This window comes from Antechinus flavipes, chromosome 1, assembly GCF_016432865.1.
Source record: "Antechinus flavipes isolate AdamAnt ecotype Samford, QLD, Australia chromosome 1, AdamAnt_v2, whole genome shotgun sequence".
NCBI lineage: Eukaryota > Metazoa > Chordata > Mammalia > Dasyuromorphia > Dasyuridae > Antechinus > Antechinus flavipes.
In genome coordinates, this window is record NC_067398.1 from 245,269,777 (window position 1) to 245,294,623 (window position 24,847).

The following is a 24,847-nucleotide window of genomic DNA, read 5'->3' on the forward strand; positions in this document are numbered from 1 at the left end:
GGTATATATTTACTCTAAAGATGCTAAAATTATTAAAAACTTGTTTAAAATTTCTTTTATGGGGATTGCTGTGAGAGCTAGTATGCTACAGTGAAAAGAGTGCTAAATTTGAAGTCATAGGACTTGAGTTCAAATTCAGTTTAATCATACCTCTTATATAGTCATAAAGACTATAAATATATAGTCAAGTAGTTCACTTAACCTACATGGACCTTTTCTTTCCTCATCTGATAAATAAGAAAAATTAGACTAAATTACCTTCTAGATCCTATCCCGCTTTGAATCTTGGATTTTTAAAAGGACATACAAGAAAATCAGCCCTATTAATTTTGTAAATTTTGTAAATTTAATTTGTGTACTATACATTTTTTTAAACTTAAAAAGATATTTTCTATCTATGTTATTTACCAGATTAATTTCAGTCTGGTTATGTGCAAAAGGAGCTTCAAAGAATAAAAGTTGGTTAACCCTGAAGATATTCAAAGGAATGTGCTGGAGATTCTGAACCCCACTGCATCAGTGGAGTAAGGTGATGATTTCCCAAATTTTCTACATTGAGTCATTTGGTTATCATTTGGATATACATAGTCTTATATTTTAAAAAATCATTCTCTTGAGGCAGCTAGATGGCCCAGTAAATAGAGCACAAAACATGAGTTCAAATCCAGCCTCAGACACTTAATACTTCCTGTTTGTGTTATCCTGAGCAAGTCATTCCAATTGCCTTTCCAGAAAAAAATAATAAAAGGGAACTGAAGTTTAAAAAAAAAAAAATCATTCTCTTTACCATAATTCCCTGTGTTAAAACATTGATATTAAATTTCTGCAGATTTATTTCCCATTTTCTGATTAAAAAAAAAAAACAAACTTGTTTTTAGTTAACTTCTTACAGAATTAAAACTACTTCCCCAGTTAAAAGCAATTTTTAAAGATAACATTTAATAGTGTATAGGACTTGGAAAACAGTCTGATAGGTTTATTAACATAAAGGATGAAGAATGAAGAAAATAGTTTGTATGAAAGATTAAACAACTTTCTATGAAGATAGCTATTTGATAACTAGAAATTGAAGACAGATACTAGTTTAAACCCAACTATTTTGAGCTTCTACTTTGTACCATACTGCACAATTTAATTCTGTAGGGCAAAAAACTTTTACTTTTGACCTGTGTGACTTCAATACAACTCTACTTATTAACAATGATGCTTTCATTTTTGAGATTGACCTCAAAGCAGGAATTTGAATTTTCTGATTAATATTCAGTAACTAACCCTTTTTTGTGTTTTATAGGAAAAAGATTAATAAGGGATATTAATAAATAAATTAATTTGGAACTTTACTCCCCAAATTATTAAATTGTATATATTCTTTAACCCAATAACAGACCTAGTAGGCATATATCTCAGAGAAATAAAGCAAAAGTCAAAGGTTAATCAAGTCAAAGACAGTGGGAAAAGAACCAAATATACAAAAATATTTATAGCAGTTTTTGTTGTTATAATAAAGAACTGGAAAGTGAAATATTATGCCATAAGAAGTGATAAAAAGACAAATTCAGAGAAACTTGCTAAGATATGTATGAATTGGAGTCAGTAGAACCAGGAAGAAAAAAATATACAATGATTACAACAATGAAAAGGAAAACAGCTTTGAAAGAATTAGTTGGTCAATGCAACAATGCCCAAGCATGATTTCAGAAGATTGATAATAAAGTATGTTATCCACCTCTTGTCAGAAGTGATGAATCCAGGTGCACAATATGAAGTTTGCATTTTCAGACCCTGCCAACAAGTCAGTTTGTTTTGCTTGATTATATTTGTTACAAAGGAGAGTTTTTTATTTAGAGCAAAGGTAGAATGATAGGCAGAAGAGGATTGTTAGGTAGTGATAGTGATAACCGAAAAAAAGAAAAGAGCATTGATGAAGCATTAGAAATATCCAGAAGATTAGAAGAAGATTCAAACAGAACAGTTATTTTTCCCTTTAAGTTTAATATCTCTTTTAAAAATCATATGTAACAAATTCATAATTTCATATATAATCTTTTTTCTTTTCTTTATGTATTGTAATATAATATTTAAACTCATAATAAAGAAATTTTAAATTGAAAAAGATTACTTAGGGTAAGTAATCATATGGATTCTCACTTATTTACAGAGTACTGTAGTCTAGGGTTCATGATAAAGATAGGCTTTCTTATTAAGATACTTTATTATGATGATGATTATTTTAGTTATTGTAATAATTAAATTGAGAGTTTTAGGATTATAGACCTGGAACTGGAAGAAGCCCCTGAAGTCATTTAGTCCAACTTCCCCATTTTATAGATGAGAATCATGAAACCTAAGGTTCATTGACTTGCCCAAAATCACACAGATGGAAAGTGTGAGCCTGTGTTAGAATCTGGCCGCCTACATAACTATATAGGTAGATCTCACTGACCCCCAAAGTCTTCATGTGTGTGAAATCGTCTGGGATTATTCATATAATATTCTGATTTAAAAAATATATATGCTTGGAGGAGAAAGCACAGTGTCCGATGTGGCCATGTCTTTCATCTCAGGAACAAATGGTGAGGTAGAACTAAGAAGCCCATTTTTTCATTCATTCAAAGACTGCAAATTGATAGTGGCTACAGGAGGTGGTGACTCAGCTGGTGAGTAGGGATGATGAAGCATTGCTGTGTGCTGTCTAGACCTAAATTTGGTGAGATTGTCTCAGAGGCATTGTCCCTCCCACTAGGATTTCAAGCTTAATCCAGTGTTGTGGTACTGTGATTTCCATTCACAAAAAGTGCCACGCCACCATCATCAGTAACTATGCTGCCACCATAACAAATCCTGATGAAGTCAGAGAATAACTTTGTGAAAATCTAGAGGTCTTCATCATCAGTGTGCCAAAAGAGGACAAGCATGTAATTCTGGGTGAATTTAATGCCAGAGTAGGCTTCAACAATCAGACATGGCAGAGCCCTTCAGAAAAGTGGGATCAGAAATAGTAACACCAAAAGTCACTTAATAGTGAAAACTTGTGTCTCTCATGACTTTATCACCAATACCGTCATCTGCTTACCTAAATGCAATAAAACTTAGATGCAGCCTTGTAGCAAACATTAGCATGTCTATATCATATTGTCTATTAAGAAGAGACCCTACCAAGAATCTTGCCAAAAGAAAACTGCTGTGGTTGTTACAGGACAACCTACTTCCTTTTTCTTTATAATTAATGAAGATATCCTTGATCTCTATAGTATAATCTCTTGCTAAGAGGATTTCAGTCAATTTTTGTTTTAGCAGTGGATCCCTTGCTTTGTAGATCAGATAATTTAGAAACAGACAAAATATCAGAGTGACATAGGTGATTTGTGACCACAGAATGCTGGACCTCTCCTCTCCAAGCTAAATATTTGCATTTAACAAAAGCAGTGGCCCCACTGCAAGATGACTATCAAAAGACTCAAAATCGACAGATTAGAACACTTCTCCCTGAGTGAACAGTTTTTTCTGACTTGGAAGGAAAGCTGAGCGAATACATGGTTGGCAACAGGGGAGCAGAAAAACAGTGAGCAGCTTTCAGAAGTTTGGTATGCAGCACCACATGCACTCATCTGAGCCAGAACACGTGCAGACATCAAGATTAGCTTGACAAAAATGATGGGAATATTTAGAAGCTTCTAAATGAAAAACAAGAACTCCACAGTGTTTACTGGCAGAATAGTTCATCCATCTCTAAGAAGGCAACATTTGACTCCATCAAAAGTACAGTTCAAACAAAACTTGAGAGATGCAGGATTCTTGGTTTAGTAAGAAGGCAAGTGGAATTCAGTTTTATACTGATTGTAACAATCCAAAGTGTTTTTATGATACTCTGAAGGCTATCTATGGACCAGAAACCTTTGTGCATTTCATCTGTGTGATATCAATTTGTGTGATAAGGACATGATCCTGGAGAGACATTCTCCACAGATTTGTCATTAACTAAAGCTGAAGCCATTGACTGTGTACCTTAAATTGAGTCAATTCCTCTCTAGCTAAACTTCTAACTGAAAAAATTTTTCAGTGCCAGTAGACTCTTCTTATATGGCAAAGTATCGAATCTACAAGGCAAGGGATCCACTGCTCAAACAAAAATTGACTGAAATCTTCTTGATTGTATAGCAAGAAAAGGTTATACTATAGAGATCAAAGATTGTCTCCATTGTCTATCTCTATAAAGGAATTGTTGTCCTATGATAAACAGTTTTCTTTTGCAAAATTCTTGCCAGGGTCCTTCTTAATAAGCTGATCCTTCACCTGGAAGATAGTCATGTACCCAAGAGCCAATGTGGTTTCAGAAAGGGCTGAGCAATGGTTGACTTGGAATTTGCTGCCAACAACTCCAAGAAAAATGCTAGGAGGAAAACAGAAGTCTCTGTATGATGCTTTATTGATCTAATCAAGACATTAGATCCTTTTAGTGGTGAAGGCTTGTGAAAGATCATAGCAAAATTTGACTGCCCAAAGAAGTTCATTAGTATTTTATGCCAGTTTCATGATGGCATGATTGCATGGATTTTAGATAATGGATGATGATGCCTTTACACTTTTCCAGTCACCAGTGGAGTGAAACAGCTGTGTGCTTTTTTCCCTATGCTTGTTAGCATGTTTTCCATAATGTCATCAGATGCCTTCAATGAGGATAAAATTAGCATCAAAATGAACTACATGAATAGGAAATTATTTAACTTGAAAAGGGTATAGGGTGCATTCAGGGAAGACTAGTTCCTCTGGGGTGAGGGCTGCTGAACCCTTTACAGGGCTGCCTTCTACTGATCTGCATAACTCTTACCTGTGACTCCAAGAAGCTCCGGCATGCACAGTGGCCAGTAAATTTTTAGCAGACAGACTAAACCAGGTTGAACGTAACCAAGGTTCTCAAACCCTGTGGTGAGTTACAGGGGTGTCTACCCCAAGCATGTAAAAGACTTTCCTTGGTACAATGGGGGGGATGAGAACAATTTGTTCCAAAGGCCATGAAGCAGGCCCATGTTTTGGAGCACTTAGAGCTTGGTTAGACAGTGAAGACTGGTAAGACAGTGAAGACACCAAGGTGATCCACTGCTTCTTGAGTCATCACTGTCTTGATTCTGTCCTGCCTATGTACAGTGGTGGCTCTGGAAGAGAAAGTGAGGCTGATGACTTCATGCTGTGTCCAATTTATGCACTAATCAAAAGGAAGGAAAGTTGACATGTGATGACTGTGTGTTCAATGCAGCCTCTGAGGCTGAGTTGTAACAGTGTAGATTTCTCTGCCTCTTCTGCTAATTTTGGCCTGACAATTCACACTTAAGAAAAATGGGTTTTCCACCAGCCAGCACCATGCCATCCATATGTGGACCATTAGTTACACTAAAATAGAAAAATTTTGAAAGCTATGGATAAATTCTCTTACCATGGCAATATACTTTCCAGGATATACACATAGATGAAGAGATTAACAGATGCATTGCCAGAGTCAGATCATAATATAGGAAACTGAAGAAAAATGAAGGGAGAAATGAGATATTAGGCTTCCTACCAACTATATGGACTATTATACTGACCTCAATGTTGTATGACAGTGTCTACCAGCTCCATGTCAGAAAATTAAACCGCTTTCATTTGAATTTTCATTCAATCGTTCATTTTCATTTGACTTAAAAGTATTCTGAAGATCACCTGGCAATATATGATAGTGGACATTGAGATCCTTTCTCCATAGCAAGCATTGAACCTCTACTGCAGAGAGCTCTAATGGTCTGGCCACATTATTCCAACACTAAGCAAACATTTTCCTAAAAGACTGGAGAACTCATACCAGGGAGATGCTCACGTGATGGTCAGAAGAAGTGATACAAGGATACTCTCAGGGTTTCTCTAAGGAACTTTGGTACTTCTTGTGAGATATAGAAAACACTGGCCCAACCTACCCTGCACGGATGTCTACATCAAAGAAGAAGCTATGCTGAATGAACAAAGCAGAATTAACAGTGGCTCAAAAGTAACATAAGATGTGAACATTTAGAGATATTTCCATTCTGAATGTTCATATTGACTATTTGTGCTCAATCTGTGGTAAAGCCTTTCACTCTCTTATCAGTCTGATCAGCCACAGTTGGACACACTGTGCATTGACCCAACTTAGTGATGCCATTTGGATCTTCTTCCAGTGTGAAAGACAATTGACCCTTCTCCAGTGGCTAAGGAGGATAAAGCCATTTTTTTGTCCTTGTATTCACAAATAATAGCATTGATTGCTGTATTTCCAGTGGACCATTGTGCCCATCTTCCTGCTTTCTCTCCCCTTGTTTTTCTGTCTGTTAGTGATGTGGTAATACAGTGGAAAGAACACTGAATTTGGGGTCGGAAGATCTGTATTTGAATCCTGACTCTGCTGCTTACACTTGTGTGGTTTTGGACAAATTTACCTAACCTTTCTGTGTCTATAAAATGAGGTGATTGGACTAAATGGCCTCTGAGATTCCTTTAGGGCTAAGTCTATTATGATGCTATGTTAATGAGCTGAACTCCAAACTCGATATTCCTAAAATTCTTTATTCAAATCCAGATCTATTCTTAATATTAGAAGACCTCTATAATTTTTAATATCCAACATAAAACAATACTTTTGGTGCTTCAGCACCTATCTTTTTAAAGAGATTGCTTGAGCCACACACCTGTAATGTTATTTATAGCCCCCCCCCAAAAAATGTATACTATTATAGCAAACAAAATTATTTGCATAACAAAAGATTATTATATAAATCAATAGGTATGAACTTAGAATCATGAAAAAACTATCAATAATGTTTTTTCCTGTACTAATATATAGCAAATCATTATGCAAATCACATGAATTCAAAATATTCTCAAAACTACAAAGTATAACAATATTTGATGTTAGCAGCAGATAAAGTATGGAAGACAATCTAGTCTGGAAGGCTATTTTCCAGAAGGAATCACATCTAAAAAAAAAAAGAAAAGAAAATAGGGACGAAACAAGACTTTCCTGGAATAATCACAGTTCTAAAATGTAACAAGAAATGGGATAAAATTATCTTTCAAAAAATATATTTGAAAAAGCTGAAAATATATTCAATAGCCACATGATAATAATCTACCCACCATGAGGAAAGGAGCAGAATGAAATATAATTTCCAGAGTAGGGAAGGTCAAATTCCCTTTCTGAGGCAAAAGCAAAAGCACAAATTAAAATTCAAGAAACTAAGAAATAAAGCCCAAACAGATTTTATAAACTGTTCTACTGGAGAAGAAATACTACTACATTTATATCAAGAAATCCAACAAATTCCAGGGAAAAAAAAAGACAAATTGCAAAATTCTAGACAGCTTGGCAAAAAAGAAATAAGGCTTGTTGTAGGAATTAGTTTAAATTCAAAATTACCAACAAAACCTATGTATAACCAAGTATAAAATAACCTTTAAAAATAAAACTTATTTTGTAAGACAGGAGATAGAAATAGGAGAAAAGGCGGGGGGGGGGGGGGGGGGGGGGAGGGAGGGGGGAGGAATTAACTCTAAGCACTATCCATGACATGGAATACAAATATTAGGGACAATTCCCTATTTGTGATACAATAATAGGAGGAGAAAGGAGAAACCAAATTGAGAACGTCCTGCTCTGTCATGTCTGTCTTTTGACTTAAAATCACAGTAGATTATGGGAATGGTGGCTCCATTTTGCTTTTACTCTGGAGTCTCTTTTGCTTTTATTTTTTTCTGCTTATCTTCTTACCTTGGCTTAAAAACCTGGACTACTCAGTTTGTGATTTCCCATGGAGCTTGCATTGTTCACCTGCTTTCTCAGGGACGTTCCTCCACAGTGATTGCTACATGAGTTTACAACATCATATAGATAGTTTTTGTTTTTCCCTAGTTTCTACTTCTTGGGGGCAGGTAGGTGGAACAGTAGATAGAGGGTTAGACCTGAAATAAGGAAGACCTGAGTTCCATTTTGACTTTAGACACTCATTAGTTGTATGACCCTGGGCCAGTCACTTAACCTTTGTTCAATTTAGTTTACTCAACTAAAAATAACACCTATTTCACAGGATTGTTGGGAGAATCAGATGAATTATTTGTAAAGTATCTAGCACATGTCAGTGTTTTATATATACTAGCTATTGTTATTACCACCCAAATAACAACATAGAGGTGGTAGAGTAGTTTGAGAAGGCCTTGAAGTCAGGATGGTTAGATTTCAAGATGGGAATTAGCTTTGTGATGATGAGGAAGTCACTTCATCATCTGTAAATATGGGGATAGTAATAGTAATTACCTCTTAAGACTGTTGTGAAGATCAAATGTGATTTCTGCAGAGCACTTTAGAAACTTCAAAGTGCTATATAAATGCTAATTATTATCATTATTAGTTTGTCTAGCAGTGGGATAGTCAATAATAAAAAAGAGATAGACAGGAAGCTCAAAGGGGAGAGGGGAAAAAAGAAGCAAAGGCCTACATTGCCAATTAGAAATATAGCAGCCAGTACTAAAACACTTCTAAAATACAAGGACAGAAAATGGCTTTATCCTGCCCAGATACCAGAGATGGGACAATTAACACAATGGCACTAGAGTCTTTGAGGGGGAGTCTTTCTAGACCAAAGCCATTCAGTATGGAATTCTTGACTACCATACCAAACCCTGTTACCCTGTGCAACCATTTATCTGCTCGTAGGATCCTCTGATTAAAAGAACAGGGCAAATAGGGCACATAAGGATGCCAGTGTCGACTCCTATGTTCCTATGATGTGTCCATACATCACAGTCTATCTTCTCCTTTCAAGGATGTCTCCCCCGCAAAAAAAAAAAAAAAAAATCTCTGCAAATACTTCTAGAGACTTTTACACACATCATGACCTCACTGACCTGTGGTTCTTGGGAATGAATCTGCATCTTCATGATTACTCTGATGCAGGGCCAGATTCTGATTCAGAACTTCATAATAATGATGATGATGATAACTAGCATTTATGCTCTGTAGCATTTTGAGATTTTCAAAGTACTTTACAAAAATTAACTCATCCTCATAACAACCCTATAAGTGCTATTATTATCACTTTCATTTTACAGATGAAGAAATTAAGATTAGCAGAGGTCACATGATTTGCCCAGGGTCACACAATTAGTAAGAATCTAAGGTAAGAGTTTATGCCAATTTAATTAGCATAAAGAACAATATCTGAACTTAACTGCCAAGCCAAAATTTCCTCTTTGATAAATAATTTGGGTCATGATCATCTAAACAACCAGAATAGTAGAGTATATTTTAGATCTTCTTTCATGTTTTGTGCCTCTTCCACTTTTAATTCTATGATTGCTGTTCTACTTGTCCCAGATGTTTTATCAGAGAATGTTAATCATTCTCTGTGAAGTGTCCATTTTTTCTAGTATTGAGTACTTGATATCCAGACAGAAAAAATATTATTCTTTCTTTTAAGTTTTGTTTTTTCCAGTGTGTCAAATTTTTAAGCTAAGGATGGATTGGGGGACAATAAACTATTTTCTAAAGGGCACAAAAGGAAACGTGCATATTGCTTTTCTGGAAGACTGTTCTCAGTAATCCTGACCAGAGGCTGTTGGCTGTGGAGCATTTATTTGGTCCCTTGCCATTTCCCTATTTGTCTGTCTGCTCTTGTGTCAGAAGACCCAGGAAAGACACTGGCATTGGGACCCAGTTGCTGGCAAGGGAGCTGTTATCAAAGGTAGGATATTGTACTTTCTTCAATCCAAAGACTGGAGCTAATTGAGGACACTATGCTGCTGCTGACTAGATACTAGGACACAAAAAGAGAAACTTTACTCTTCTTTTAACCTGCACTTTTACCTTCTGAAAATAGATTTTTATCTGCTATTTGTAATCTTAATAGACTGGATTATAACTAGTACAGTACTCGATTGTGAAAATAGAATGTGGTGTGTATGCATTTGCAGGAAAAGGATCCTTATTGCTTTTAAAGATATTAAGCCACTCCTTGCCTCATGATTTCAGTGTTCCTTCCAGTTGGAATCCTTCTTTGCCCTTTAACCTGATTCTGCTATGTGTAACACTGTGAATTACTGTGTAATCCAAGCATTTTGATTGTCCTGAAATCATTTATGACTTCTAAAGGGTTTTAATATACTTTCTTTTATAAAATAATGGTTTTATTCTCAGATGAGGATATTAATGATTTGTATCCTAGAGTAACCAACATCAACAAATTGAAAATTTGTGATGTGGGAATGAGTCTTTTTTTTTTTTTTCTTTGCTGTTTTTTGGTTTTCAAAAACTGAGAAAAAGAGAAGAATTCTAAGGAAAAAATCTCTACTTGTGAAAGTTCTTACTAATAAGGAGGAAGGAATAGAGAAAAGGATTAAAAGGAGTAATGACGGTGTCCTGGATAAGCTGGGTCATCTCAGCTACAAGATAGTGTTGTCTCATTTTTTGTTTAATGTCCTAGGAACTGTTTTTAAAATGTCACTCTGTATATTTAGAATAGTTGAATTACAAATGCATAGTAATATTTACTGACCTCTCAGGATGAGTCTGGAGTTAAGTGCCAGTTGTTGACCTGAAGAGGATTTTCTATCTTTAAACAGTAAAACTTTATAGTTATGATTCTGACTGTTTTGTAGTTGATAAAATTCAAACAGGCTTACTGCATCTATGATATCCTTTTAAGTTTTTTCCGGTACTTAAAATTATCAGCCTTACAGAAATAAGCTTTAATGCTTTTTTTTTTTTAATGAAATAGTACATGTGTTCATACACAAATAAGTTATATGTAATGCACCATGTATTTATTTATAGCTGTAGTTGTCTGTTATTTGGTGCTTAGGAATGATTCATTCTCTATTTTCCTAACAGGTCATTTTGTCCATCACCCCACTTCCCACTGTGACCCATAAAGATACTGATACATGTTCCCTCCTTCCTTTCTACATACTAATCTTTAAACGTAGAAAGTCATGTGGGCAAGACATTTCCCTTCATTTGAGTCTTTCCAACAGAGTTGTCACTGATTGTATAAGGACTAGTTTCTGAAATCTTAACTAGTTATTAGTTGTGGACGTTTAAAATTATAAGTTTAATTTACTGTTATAGAAAATAGATAGTTATTTATGTAAAGAAATTCCTTTATAGCTGTTCTCTCCCAAATAAAAATTAAAATACATCTTTCTTTTTACTTTTACTGCTTTACACAGTACATTTTCCCACAAGGTTAAGGGTTATGCCAGTCAAGACACACTTGTTTTGTATTATTTGAGGATCTTTCTTTTTACTTCTATTTTTGATGGAGGATGCTTCCCCCAAAGCAAGGAAGTAAGCAAGAGAATTATTTAGAAATTCATTTCCACTACTGAGAATGGAAAATGGTAGTATGGGAGGGAACATGAGAAGTGATAGTGAATAGCATAGAAAGCTAACTTCAGAGCAGTCCAAGTGCTGCCTTTGACACATACTAATTGTGAGAATCTGAGTGGGTCACAGGTCACTTAGTCCTATCAGTGTCCTAGGCAACTCTCTAAGATTGAAAGTTGCAGAGAAAGTGCTGACTTATTTTGGTAGACCAAGTTTTGGCAATATAGGGGGTAGAAGGGAGATTCCCATCATCACTGAAATTACAGCTTTGGTCTCACATCCCCTAATAGCTGAGTACATAGAAGAGATCAAATAGCATTCCCTCTCTGCTGCTACTTATATTTTTCAGGCGGAGGTAGGGGGTGAGTGGAAACAGGATAGGTCTTAGAGCCCTAAAGGACTCCCCTTGGAACAGCGGTGATTATCACTATAAAGCTCCCTGCTTCAAATCATCAGGAGAGTTAATATGAGATTGAACTTAATTCTCCTAAATATATAGCACACTTTGGTTTGGCTGATAAATATGTTTTGTTTCTCCTTCCTGCCCCCTCTCCCCCCAAACAAAAAATAAATAATTAGTTCTCTGGGCAGTTGGGACAGATCCAATACTGATTTTAAACTCATTTTGCATTCCGAGTCCTTAACAACATGCTTGATTGAATGCAGGAATCTGCTCTCCCCATAGAAATATAGCCTATAGGACGACGAATGGATTACGTTAACCTGGCACCATGTTTACTTGAGGTAAAATGTCCTCCAGTTCCAGGAGATCCAGATTGGACTGAGGTATTGTTTCAGGTGCTCATGGAATCCCGGAAGGTTCCTCCTTGGGTGCGGAAATTTATAAGACGGTTTGTAGTTTCTCTTTTTTTTTTATCCATTTTGTATTTTGCTCCTTGGGCTTTAGTGGAATTCTCAGTATCCTTAATATATGAAAAGTGAAAACCATAGGATTTTTCTTTCAGCAGGAAGACATGGTGAGGTGGTTCATTTTAAAATATTTCTCTCACAGATGTGAAACAGTACTTGAGAGTTTGTCTTTTATAGGCTTCCTTACCTAGTTTTTCTGTTTATAGAACAAATTCTGTTCCAGAGCATTTTTTAAGGTGTTCTCTTGATTTCAACCCTCATGAAGTAGGTAACTAGCATTGAGAAGAAAGAAATCAAATTAATGACAAGTTGCCTGCAGCAAGTTCTGTACTTTCTTCAATTCTAGGATTATAAGCTGAAAAAAAAAAAAAAAAAACCTAGACAACTCTGGTCTATAGGACACCTTGGGAGAGAGAATAGAGTATTCCTCATCTATAGGAATCAAGAAAGACTAAGTTTGGTTCTAGGATTGCCTGTGAGATTCAGGATTTTGAGTTATTCTTATGTTGACTTAGGACAGACCAAGCTTATTGGATCTGCTCTGGACAACTAGCTCTATTAGCCACTACCTGCATCTCTAGGGAAAAGCCCAGAATTGATCCAATCAGAGAGTACAAGAGTAGGTCACAAAAAAAAAAAACAAAAAACAAAAAAAAAAACTGTGTTTTTTTCTCTTAATCTTTTATCTCTTCCCACTTCTATGCCATTGTCTGTCAAAGTTATTTTGTGTAAGAAGTCAAAGTGAATATAGTCATAGTCATCTAAGAGTTTACCTATGCTCTCTTGAATGATCAAACTAATAGGCATTGAAGGAAGCTTTCTTGAAGAAGCTAATTCAGAAACCAGACAACTTTTTTCTCTCTGTCACACACATACCCACACCCACACCCACATGAAATGCCCTACTACTTTTCGAAGGAGTGGATCCATCAGTGCCAGGTGAACTCAGGAGTATCTCTAGAAGTTGTGAAAATAGGTCAGGGGATACCCTGCCCATAGGCCATAGTCATCTGGCAATAGCCTCTGGAGAGCTAAACTAGTACACAGGGTAAAGAACTCTGTTTTTTTAGAAATCACTTTCATTCTTAGTGTACCCAAGCCTAGGTTTGGCAAGATGAAGGGTGAGAGGAAAATATATTCACTTAGCAGGAAGTGAATGTTTATAAGAAATAAAGAGGGTAGTTGATGGAAAGGAATGATTTTTCAGATAATTACCTATGGATAATAGGTGACACAGTAAGTAGAGCCATGGACCTGAAGTCAGAAAGAATCATCTTCTTGAGTTTAAATCCAGCTTCAGACACTTATTAGCTATGTGACCCTTGGCAGATTACTTAACCCTGTTTGCCTTATTTGTTCATCTCTAAAATGAGCTGGAGAAAGAATGGCAAATCATTTCAATATTGCTAAGAAAATCTATATTGGACACAATTGAAATAACTGAGCAACATTAACAAATTATTTATTTTGATTATGGTGAAATATCTAAGTGTATTTTAGTAGGCATGGTAGAAATTTATATATATATATATATATATATATATATATACACACAATTAAAATAATCAATGAAGTAATGCAGTTGATAGATAAAAATAATGTGCTGATTCTTTTTATCAGCATTTGCAGACTTGGCCTGATATCTAGACATAGCCTTATTTTCATTATGTTTTGTGCATAATCAACCACAATAAATGAAAATTGGGGAATTAAAGAGTGTCTATAGGTTATAGGAGACCAAGTCAACCAGCCAGTTTAATGATACTACAGAGATAAAAAATCTATTTGTTGTTAGGAAACAAAAGTAGAAATAGTCTGCACAGTATATGGGACTGGGATGTAAGGACAGTTCAGAAGTATATGAAGTAGTATATAAGTACTCCCAGTGTCAGACTTTTGGCATGTGATTCTGTCTTTGCTCTGATTTTAATTTAGCAACGATAAAAAATTATTTTCGTTTACTAGATCATCTGTGTTCTTATTTTAAAGATCAGGATAAGACAACAGCCTATAGAGTTGATATTTTAAACTGCCATGCTTTCTTTTGCTGGAACTTCCTCCAGCACCATCTATTAATCATAGCTATGACTGAAGGGGTCTGTCCTAGGCCCTCTTCTCTTCTCACTTAAATACTACGTTGTTTAGTGATCTCATTAGCTCCTGTGGAGTCGTTTATCATTTCTATGTATGTGATTTTCGATCTGTTTATCCAACTCTTAACTTCTCTCCTGACCGCTAGTACCAATACCAACTATTAGACCTCTCAAACTGGATGTTCTATATAAATCTCAAACTCACTGTGTTCAAAACAGAACTCATTGCTTTTCTCCAAAACTGTCCCTTCTTGTGAATTTCCTTATTACTGTTGAAGGTATCATCATCCTCCCAATTTCCCTAACTTGCAACCTTAGTGTCATTCATAACTCCTTACTTTTTCTCACATTTCACCCCCCTTCCCTCCCAGTAGCTAATCTATTGCCAAGGCCTGTTAATTTCATTGTTATATCATCTCTTCTCTTCTCTGATACTGCTACCACCCTGGTGCAGGTCCTTATTACCAGATTCTTAGATTATGGCAATGGTCTGCTAATGGACCTCTCTGCTTCATGTCCATCCCTCCCCCCTCCCCCACTTCTGTCTATCTCCACTCAGCTACAAAAAGTGATCCTGCTAAAGTTCAGTCCTCCGTGTCATCCTGTCAGCTCTTTTCCCCCCAAATACACACATTCTCACTAAACTCCAGCCGCTCCCTATTACCTCCAGGATCAAATATAAAATCTTTTATTTGACTTTTTAAATCCTTTATAACTTGGTCCTTTCCTCCCTTTCCAGCATTCTTAAAACTTTTCTCTTCTCTATGTATTTTTAAGGTACAGTTACACCAGACTTCTTGCTGGTTCCTCATGCCTAACACTCTCTCTTGACCTTTTTTCTGGAATGTTGTCCCTTCTCACCTCCACCTCACTGCTTTCTTTAAGACTGAGTTCAAATCCCACTTCCTAGAAGCCTCCTTTCCCACTCCTTCACACTGCTAATGCACAGTCTCAAATTACCTCCTATTTTACACTGCATATATGTCATATGTACATTGTTATTTGAATATTTTTCTTCCTCATTAGACTGTAAGTTCTTTGAAGATAAGGATGTGTTTTTAGCACCTTACACAGTGCCTGATACATAGTAGGCACTTCATAAAATATTTGTTGATTGACTGACATGCTGATCATGCAGAAAATCTGGCTTTTCTCTTAGGAATTATTGAGGCAATATTATGTTTTCAGTCATGGGGAATGTAGTAAATTGTAGAGGATAGATTGTTGTCTTATTTCAAGAATTCTTCGACCCACATGTATACTTATTGTGTATCTAATTTATATTTTAATATATTTAACATACTGGTCACCCTGCCATCTAGGGGAAGGGGATGGGGGAAAGGAGGGGAAAAGTTGGAACAAAAAGTTTGACAATTATCAATGCTGTAAAATTAACCATACATATAACTTGTAAATAAAAAGCTATGGGAAAAAAAAAAAAAAAGAATTCTTTGACCCAATTGACAAATGATATTACTGGTCCTTGGATCAGTCCATAGAACTTGTCCATAGAACATGGAGCTATGTTCTATCCTATTGATATAAAGCACTGTGGGCTAAATAAAAGTATTGAGTTATCCTTACACTCTCCTAGGAATATAATCCTTGAAAGTAGGGATTGTTTCATTCTTTGTATTTGTATCCCCAGTATGCAACATAGTACTCAGTACATAGTAGGTGTTTAATAAATACTTATTGATTGATGACTACTGCTGCCTTAGCCTTTCCTTGGTTTTGGGCCATTAGAAAAATCTTAGTGCATACTAAAGTATTGGGACAATATCAACTTGTACTCTCATCTGAAACTTAAATGCCACAGTTTTGTGTTATCCCTCTTTTCAGTTGTTACTTAACCCTCCTTGACCTATTTTGACTGTTCTGGTTTATACAAAATATTTTTAGTGATCATTAAGACAGTCATGCACCAAACTTGTATAGAATTGGTCTCTTATCTTTTGTGGGATGGTGGTAATAATTGCTTATATTTATGTAGTGCACTAAGGTTTACAAAGTGCTTTTCTTATTTATAACCTGTAACTTCAATATTATGAGTACTATTTGCCTTTTTACTTGAGAAAATCTAAGCTCAAGGTAGGTTAATTGAGTTGCCTGATATCACGTGACTAGCAAGTCATGATTTTAACCTGGATTTGGTGATTTAAGTCTCCTGCTTTTTCTACTTCTGAACTGCTTAATAGACCCTGTATAGTTTGTATGGTTGTCATTTTATTTTTGAGATTTTCTATTCTCAAAATGTCATGAAACTGAAATAACTAATAGTATCTCATTTGAGTTCCAAAAATCTAGGTTTCTTATGGAAAAACAGGTGAACCCTGATATAGTTAGGTATTTATAACATAAAGACAATCACTTAACCAGAAAGCTTAGTTATAAGCCAAATATGATAGCAGTATAAAACCTAAGAGCTAGAAGAATTGTTAGAGACTTTCTGGTCTTACCCCTGAATTTTGGGGTTAAAAAGGGCATTGGGATGCAAAGGATTTGTGTTTGTTGTTAACCATAAGTAGAGATTGACCTAAGAAGAAAATTCAGGTCTTCTAACTTTAAGACCAAAACCAGTCCTTCAAGCCACTTTCTCTCATAGATTTACTCTAAATCAACTTATTGCCTCTAAAAAGTAAAAATAAAATCTGAGAGGCAGGATAGCATGATAAAGAATCAACTCTGGGAGTTAAGACCTGCCTTTGAGTTACATGAGCATGCTCAACTTCTTGAAAGCCCAGTTGCTTCCTAGCTGAACTAGTTGCTGAAAAGAATTTCTATAACTGGAGTTCCTCACATTGATAAAAGTATCTTTCAGAGTCTTCTCCTTTTCTTCCCTTTGAACTCCACGGAGTTTTGTTTTGGAAAATATAAATATAGTTCATTCCTGCAACAGAAATGTATATACAACAATGTAGAAATGTAAATATAACTTTAGTAATATCAATGTTAGTTGTTGCATGGGATAGCATTATATATATAAAAGGAAACAAAACCACAAGGAAGAAAAGCTATTATCCACAAAAGTAATGGAAAAGAGTTTTTTGAAAGCTAAAAACCTAGTATACTGTTTCGGGAAAGAGGCAATATTTGCTAGGACTCAAAACTTAGGTTTGATAAAGAGAGGGGAGTTGTTAATTCTTAGTATGCCACAAACATTCTTGTTTTTTCCATCTGCCACTCCTAGGAGATTTGTACCAAAAGGGAAGCTGATGGATTATATCACCTCTATAGCCATTGTCCCCCTGCTTGTTGGCTGCATGGGAATCTTCGGTCTCTTCAAGTTGCTGCAGTGGGTACGAATGAAGGCCTACATCCAGGATTCTGTAGTCGTGATTACAGGGGCAACCTCTGGCCTGGGGAAAGGTGGGTTCTCTAGTATGTTGTTGGCTAATGAAAGAGTAGGGAAAATAGGCCCCAAATACTATGACCTGGAAGCCTACAAGAGTGCAGGAGAGTAGTGCTTATATTGAGCCTTGAAAGACATTAAGCATTTTAAAAGGTAGAGCTTAGGAGGGAGAGCATTCGAGATTTGGGGGACACAATTCTCTTCCTATGGCTTAAGCAAAACTAGATATGGAACAGGTAATAGCACAGCTGTGTTTTAATCATATTTCCTAGACAGAATTGTGTAGATAGCCTAGAAGAAAGTCCATTCCTTTCTTCCCATTGCCATTTCTACTCTTCATCTTCTACATTTATTCATGCCTAAAATTCCATCTATCCAAATTTATCACCCAATCTAAAGCTTGCTGGCTGTTAATCCACTAGCTTTCAGCTAATTTTCTCTCCTTTCTGTAGGAGTTCAGTACCTAGTTGACAGTCTCAGAACTTCTCTATCCCAGCTCCTAGAGGACTTCAACATACCTGTTCATGTTCCCTCAAACACCCTAATCTATTCTTCTAGTTCCTTATTTTACTCTTCTCCAAGACCTACTCTTCTGCTCTACTTGAACTAATTATACTTTTGACTTTGACATAACTTACAACTGTTCCATTTCCATAATCAATAACTCTGAAATTTCTTCATCCAGTTATATCTACCCATAATTCCTTTCTCTCTATGCCATACTCCCTTTAAAGTTGTTCCTAATCCTCATTATTACCTCTAATCCACTACCCCTCAATACTTTGTGAGACAACTGACTACTACTCTCACATTATTTTCTTCCTTTTTAAATTTAGAACCTTTAGTTTATCATTTCAACCCTGTTCCAAATACTGCTCCTATTTTATCAAATCCCAATCCTGGGTTACCCTCACCAAGTTGTTTTTCTCGACTGTGCATATTTGTTACCAAACCATTCCCCACTTCCCTCCCCCAAAAACCAACAAACCTGCCTGCTAATATTCTTTAATTACTTATCAGTTGGAGAATGGCTCTTATTTTTTTATGACCTTGAATTAGTTCCTTAAACATCTGGGATATATAAGGCCTTTATTAAAAAAAAATTTATTGTGAAGATTTTTTCTTCCATTTAATTTTATTTCTAATCGCATTTTTCCTTCTCTATCATCTCCATTCAATCTAGATCCTCTTTTTTTAAACCTGATTTCATTTTTTTTAATTGGCTTTCTCTCTCCTGCCCTTCCCCTACCCTTGAAAGAAAAACAACAAATCTGTAACATTTGCATAGTCAAGAATAACAAATTCCCCCAACTAGCCAAAAAAAATGCATCAATTTAGACCCTGAGAACCTCAATCAATATCTCTCCTCTTTCTCTCTCTCTCTCTCTCTCTCTCTCTCTCTCTCTCTCTCTCTCAATCAACCTCAATCAATATCTCTCTCTCTTTCTCTCTCTCTCTCTTTATTTTTGCTGAGGCAATTGGGGTTAAGTGATTTGTCCAGGGTTACACAGCTAGGAAATGTTGTGTCTGAGGTCAGATTTGAACTCAGGTCCTCCTGACTTCAGGGCTGGAACTCTATCCACTGTACCATTACCTTCAGCATATTGATAGATAGATAGATAGATAGATAGATAGATAGATAGATAGATAGATATGGATATACTAAGATGGGTAGCACATTTCATCATGAGTTCTGGTTGGTCATTGATGTTTTCCGTTCTTTTAAAACAAGAAACAAATAATCAGCAAAAGTCTATACAGCAATAGAATGCTAAGTTTGATAATATATGCTTCTGCATCTCCTGTAACCCTTTTCTCTTTCCTTTGCCAAGAGCTCTTGTCCTTTCCTTTTAAATTCCTCTTCCCAATCCACTTACATGGTTTGAGTTTGTTTTCTTTAGGACTGATCCTTCCCTTAATTCGTCCTCCTTCTGCTAAGTGAAATGAGCAGAACCAGGAGATCATTATATACCTCAACAACGATACTGTTTGAGGATGTATTCTGATGGAAATGGATCTCTTCAATAAAGAGAGCTAATTCAGTTTCAATTGATCAAGGATGGACAGAAGCAGCTACCCCCAAAGAAAGAACACTGGGAAATGAATATAAACTGCTCGCATTTTTGTTTTTCTTCCCGGGTTATTTATACCTTCTGAATCTAATTCTCCCTGTGCAACAAGAGAACTGTTCGGTTCTGCACACATGTATTGTATCTAGGATATACTGTAACCCATTTAACATGTAAAGGACTGCTTGCCATCTGGGGGAGGAGGTGGAGGGAGGGAGGGGAAAAATCGGAACAGAAATGAGTGCAAGAGATAATGCTGTAAAAAATTACTCTGGCATGGGTTCTGTCAAGAGTATATTTGTCTTTATATCTCCACTTTGATGAATAAATATTAATTCAAAGATTAAAAAAAAAAAAGAAACTAATGGACAATTAAAAAAAAAAAAATTTTGTCCTCCTTCTCTTTCCTGCCCTTTGCCTCCTGTTTTCCTTGAGTGAAATGTATTTCTACACTCATTTATGTATGCCTTCTTTTGACCAGTTCTGATGAAAGTGAGGTTTCAGGTATCATCCATTTCTTCTACCCCTTTCTTCTTATTTATAGTCTTCTTACTCACTCAGATTATGTGAGAGAATTTCCTCCATCCATTTTCTTCCTTTTCCCTTCTATTTCCTTTTTTTTTTTTAAGATATCAGAAGAAGTTCTCTATCATATTAAACTATGTCTGTGATCAACAATAGCAATAATAGGGTTCTAAGAGGACATGTATCATCTCTCCACATTATAATGTAAACCTTTGTTTAGTACATTATGATTACACATTCGTATGTATCCTTTTATGTTTCTTTTCACTCCTAAATTTGGAGCCTGGTCCTTTCATTAGGAATAATGAATCCTCTGTTTCATTAAAGGTCCATTTTCCTCCTAAAGGATTAAACTCAGTTTTGCTAGGTAAATTATTCTTGATTTAAACCTGTGTCTTGCCTTATGGAGTGTTGCATTGCACAAGCTTTCCACTTCTTTATAGAAGTAGATGCTAAATCTTCTGTGATCTTGACTGTGGTTCTTTAATGACTGCATTTTTCTGTTGGCTTGAAATATATATATATATATATATATATATATATTTACTTAGAAGCTCTTGGTTTTGTCTGTAATGTTCTTAAGAGTTTTTATTTTGGGGTTTCTTTCAGAAGGTGACTAGATTTTCAGTTTTTACTTTGTCCTCTTGTTCTAAGAGATAGGAAAGTTTGTTATTTTATTTTAATGATTTCTTGAAATATGATGTATCTGGGCTTGTGTTTTTTGTCAATAGCTTTTTAATTAATATAATGATTCTTAAATTATCTCTCCTTGATCTGTTATCCAAATCAATTGTTTTTACATTTATACTTATATTTTTTTCAGTGTTTTGACTTTATTATAATTTTCTTGTCATCTCATAGAGTAATTAGTCTCTTTGCTTTGTATAATTTTCAAATAACCTATTACCAGATTCAGGTAATCAAGTCTTCATTCATGTAGGAAAGTCAAAGACAAACAAATCATATGGGGGCTTTTTTTGAGAGGAAGCCTCACCATTCTTGAGTGGATCTGCTAACTTTTCTTCTGTCTTCGAGCTTTTAGGAGCCATGATGTTCCTTAGGACTATTTGATATTTATTTCATATGAATATCTTTTTAGTCAGGTTTGTCTTGAGTAAACAATAATATTGCCAACTAAACGGACAAGATATTTATATATATCCATGTTAGACAACTTATATCCCAAATGTGTGAAGGGCTAATACATCTTTACTAAGGAGGACATCTTACAACAGAAAAGAATTGTATGATAGCCTAGATAAGTGATAGTTCTGGGGATTACAACTCTTCTCTGACACTCACTACTCTCCACTTTGCCCTCTTATTTTTTCTTCTGTGAAACTTTCCTAAGGATTGTAAGTGGAATGCTTTTTCATTCTGTTGTTCTATCTCAGTTCCTCTCTGTACAGGGTTCATTTCCTCCCATTTTGGCTTTGTTGCTCTCAGAGCTAGGGCTATCATTTTTCAAAAGCTATTTATATACTGACCTTCCTAAGATTTATTCTTCATAGTTCTGTGTTCTCCCCCATGCTTTGGTGGTAGATTTTAATTTGTTATATTTCTTCATTGCAAGTTTTTACATTCCTTTGGGAATGACAGAGAACATCGGAGAACATTCTTTCTCTTTAAAACATTGCCTTCTGAATTTAAGAGAAATCTTTTTAATGGTTTCTTCTGGAAGCTTGGCTCATCGCTAAGAGGGATTGCAAATAGTGGGATGACTTGAGCTTGCAATGGTGTACTGACCCTAGAAGACTGCCTGCTAAAGCTGCATGATGGATTCTGTTCTTAATTTGACCACAGTTGGTATTCAAGCAACTTCTGTGCTTTTATCCCGGCGCAGTCATTCATTCAACAAGCATTTAGCAATTATGTGCCATCTGTCATATGCCATACACTATGTTCAGTAGTGGAGATAGAAAGACATAAAACAAAACCCCTGACCTGAAGAAACTTGTGTTCTATTGCCAGTTACATGCCTGGCCCACTGAAAGAATTTATTAACCCTTGTTTAAAAGACAGCCATACAAGTATAAGCACAATTGAAAATGTCCTTGTTTAATGGATATAGTATCTTTTCACCAGACAATTCAATGAAAATGCAGTTTTTTACATATAGAAATAGTGTATATTTATAAATGCATAAAATTAGTGAGAGAAATTTGGCACTGTTATTGAACAGTAGGAAGGAAGACTATTTGTAGTAGCTTTTACTGAGAAATAGAAGGGTTTAAAACAATAGAAATAGGATAATGCTTAATGATGAACTTTTCTTTTTGAGGAGGAGAGCCTTCATGTTGTGAACAGTCTTGTAATTTCCTATCTCATCCTGCTGTGATCAAGAGATCAAGAGATAGGTACAAAAAAGTTTGAAACAATACTGAGGAAAGAGTATTTAGACTAAAAGAATATATTTTAATAAAAATATCTACCTCCTCATTCTTCTTGGCAGTAAAGTAATTAATTCTCCAACATGGAACTCCTTTTAAAAAATATGGATGCCAAGAGGATAAAGGTTTGTTTTGCATCCTGGATACTAAAAAACTATTTTATGGTCTTAAGCCTCTTTTTTCATTTCACACAGGACCACTGTAGAGATTTGTGCATATCATAAAACTACTAATCTTTTTAATACATTTAGTAGAGTTGTTGCTAATTAACATTTGGGATATGTCATATAGTCAGTATGGGAACTCTCACAGTACATTTAACTCGGATATTTCCTTAATACTATAGAAAGTTCAAAAATTGAAGCTGTGGGATTCTGTTGTGAAAATAAGAGTCAGGTTTTTGAAGATGAGTCCCAAAGGTAGGAAACATTGATAGTGGGGAATGAGAGGTTTTGGCAGAAATGCATTGGACAGTCATCTGTATCTTCTGAATTTTCAGTAAGTATCCATTTAATTACATTAGTAAAGAATGATTTTAGATATTTTCATTTATAAAATTTGTTTTTTCCTTTAGAATGTGCTAAAGTTTTTCATGCGGCTGGTGCTAAGTTAATTCTTTGTGGACGAAGTCAAGAGAAGCTAGAAGAGTTCGTTAGTGAGTTATCTGCTACTCACTCTCGAAAGGTAAGAACAGAATGATAAAAGGAGATAAACAGACTAAAGAACTGTGCTCTCAATCTTACTGAGGAGCACTTGGTGCTTTCTTAGTGAAGAGATGGCAAATTATGTAGCTTTGGAGTTACTGGGCACTTTGCTGAAATTTTGGTTTTATATTATGGCTGCTCATTGCTTACTACATGAAAATAGATGTGGCACCCAATTTTCAAGTAATAGCTTGTCATTTAAAAACATGTATATATACATATATATTAATTATCTACATATGATATATATTTTTATATATATCATCTCTCTCTATGTATATAGAGATATAGTTTTCTTATCTTCATTTCCAAATATCTTATCCATCTCCTCTTGTAATAAATAATTTTTAAAAGGCAAAAAAAAGTAGATAACATCAGATATGCCTGATAGTATTAGTCAATTTTTTTTAAAGATGAAAAGATTCGGTCTCATGGATCTTTCTTCCCAGATTATTTTTTACCAGTTCTAACATTTTCCTGCTTCCCCCAACTAATTTGATTCTTGTCAAAATTTGCTGTTTGTTTTTTTTTAATTTAATAAAATAGAGGCTTTATCATTGCCCATCACAGTGTTTTGCACATAAAAAGCAACTTATAAATAATTGTTGAGTGAAGGAAAAAAACATTTGGTCCTTTTGAGAATCAGTTCTCATAATTCTAGGACCAGGAATGCATTCTATAGCTGGAAAGAAGGTGATTGTAGATCCAATATAAGAAAGTATAAAAGAAAACCTAAGTAAAATGGGTGTTGGGGAGGGAGTAACTCACAATAATTGTCTTGTAACCTAACAGTGTCATTTCAAGCTTTTACTGTATGTTATTATATTCCTCCCTTATGAAGTACAACAAAATAAAAATTAGCAAAATTTTTAAAACATACAAACCAAAGCTTACATGTGCAAATAATTATTGTCCTTCAAAGCCTTCATCTTCATCTAAACCTTGCTTTGCTTGCAATAAACACCTAAGTTTTAATTAGAGTTTTATCTCAATTTTGGCCATATATAATATTATTTCATCTTGATCCTGCTTTTCTCACAATCATGTAATGTATTTAGTGTCAGGACAAGTATTATTATGCTCATAAGAAGTTGAAGCTCTCAAAGAGATATGATCATATGTTAATAAATGGCAAAGATAATAAGTAACTTAGTAAAATTGAGTATAATCCAACAGGGAAGAAAATGAACCTTGAATGAAATAGGAAGTATACTTAAGCAGCACAATTTTGAAAGCAGTATGTAAAATTCATTTATTTATTTATTTATTTTGGAAATATGTTTTTATTAATTCTATCATTTTTTAAAATTTTAAATAACTTTTTATTGACAGAACCCATGCCAGGGTAATTTTTTTACAACATTATGCCTTGCACTCACTTCTGTTCCGATTCTTCCCCTCCCCCACTCTACCCCCTCCCCCAGATGGCAAGCAGTCCTATACATGTTAAATAGGTTGTAT

The 24,847-nt window shown here is 35.2% G+C and overlaps 1 protein-coding gene across 4 annotated transcripts in view; it reads left to right on the forward strand.

The window, feature by feature from the left end:
- Positions 1-24,847, forward strand: part of DHRS7B (dehydrogenase/reductase 7B) — a 68,940-nt gene that overhangs the window by 14,372 nt on the left and 29,721 nt on the right. The window contains exons 1-3 of one of the 4 annotated variants that reach the window (XM_051999541.1): positions 9,651-9,743; positions 17,537-17,715; positions 23,257-23,366. In XM_051999541.1, the coding sequence (XP_051855501.1) occupies positions 17,562-17,715; positions 23,257-23,366 (264 nt within the window). In that variant the 5' untranslated portion in view covers positions 9,651-9,743; positions 17,537-17,561. Of the gene's footprint in view, positions 1-9,650; positions 9,744-11,381; positions 12,235-17,536; positions 17,716-23,256; positions 23,367-24,847 lie in introns of those variants that run through there. The other 3 variants (XM_051999523.1, XM_051999508.1, XM_051999515.1) reach the window with 3 other exon arrangements.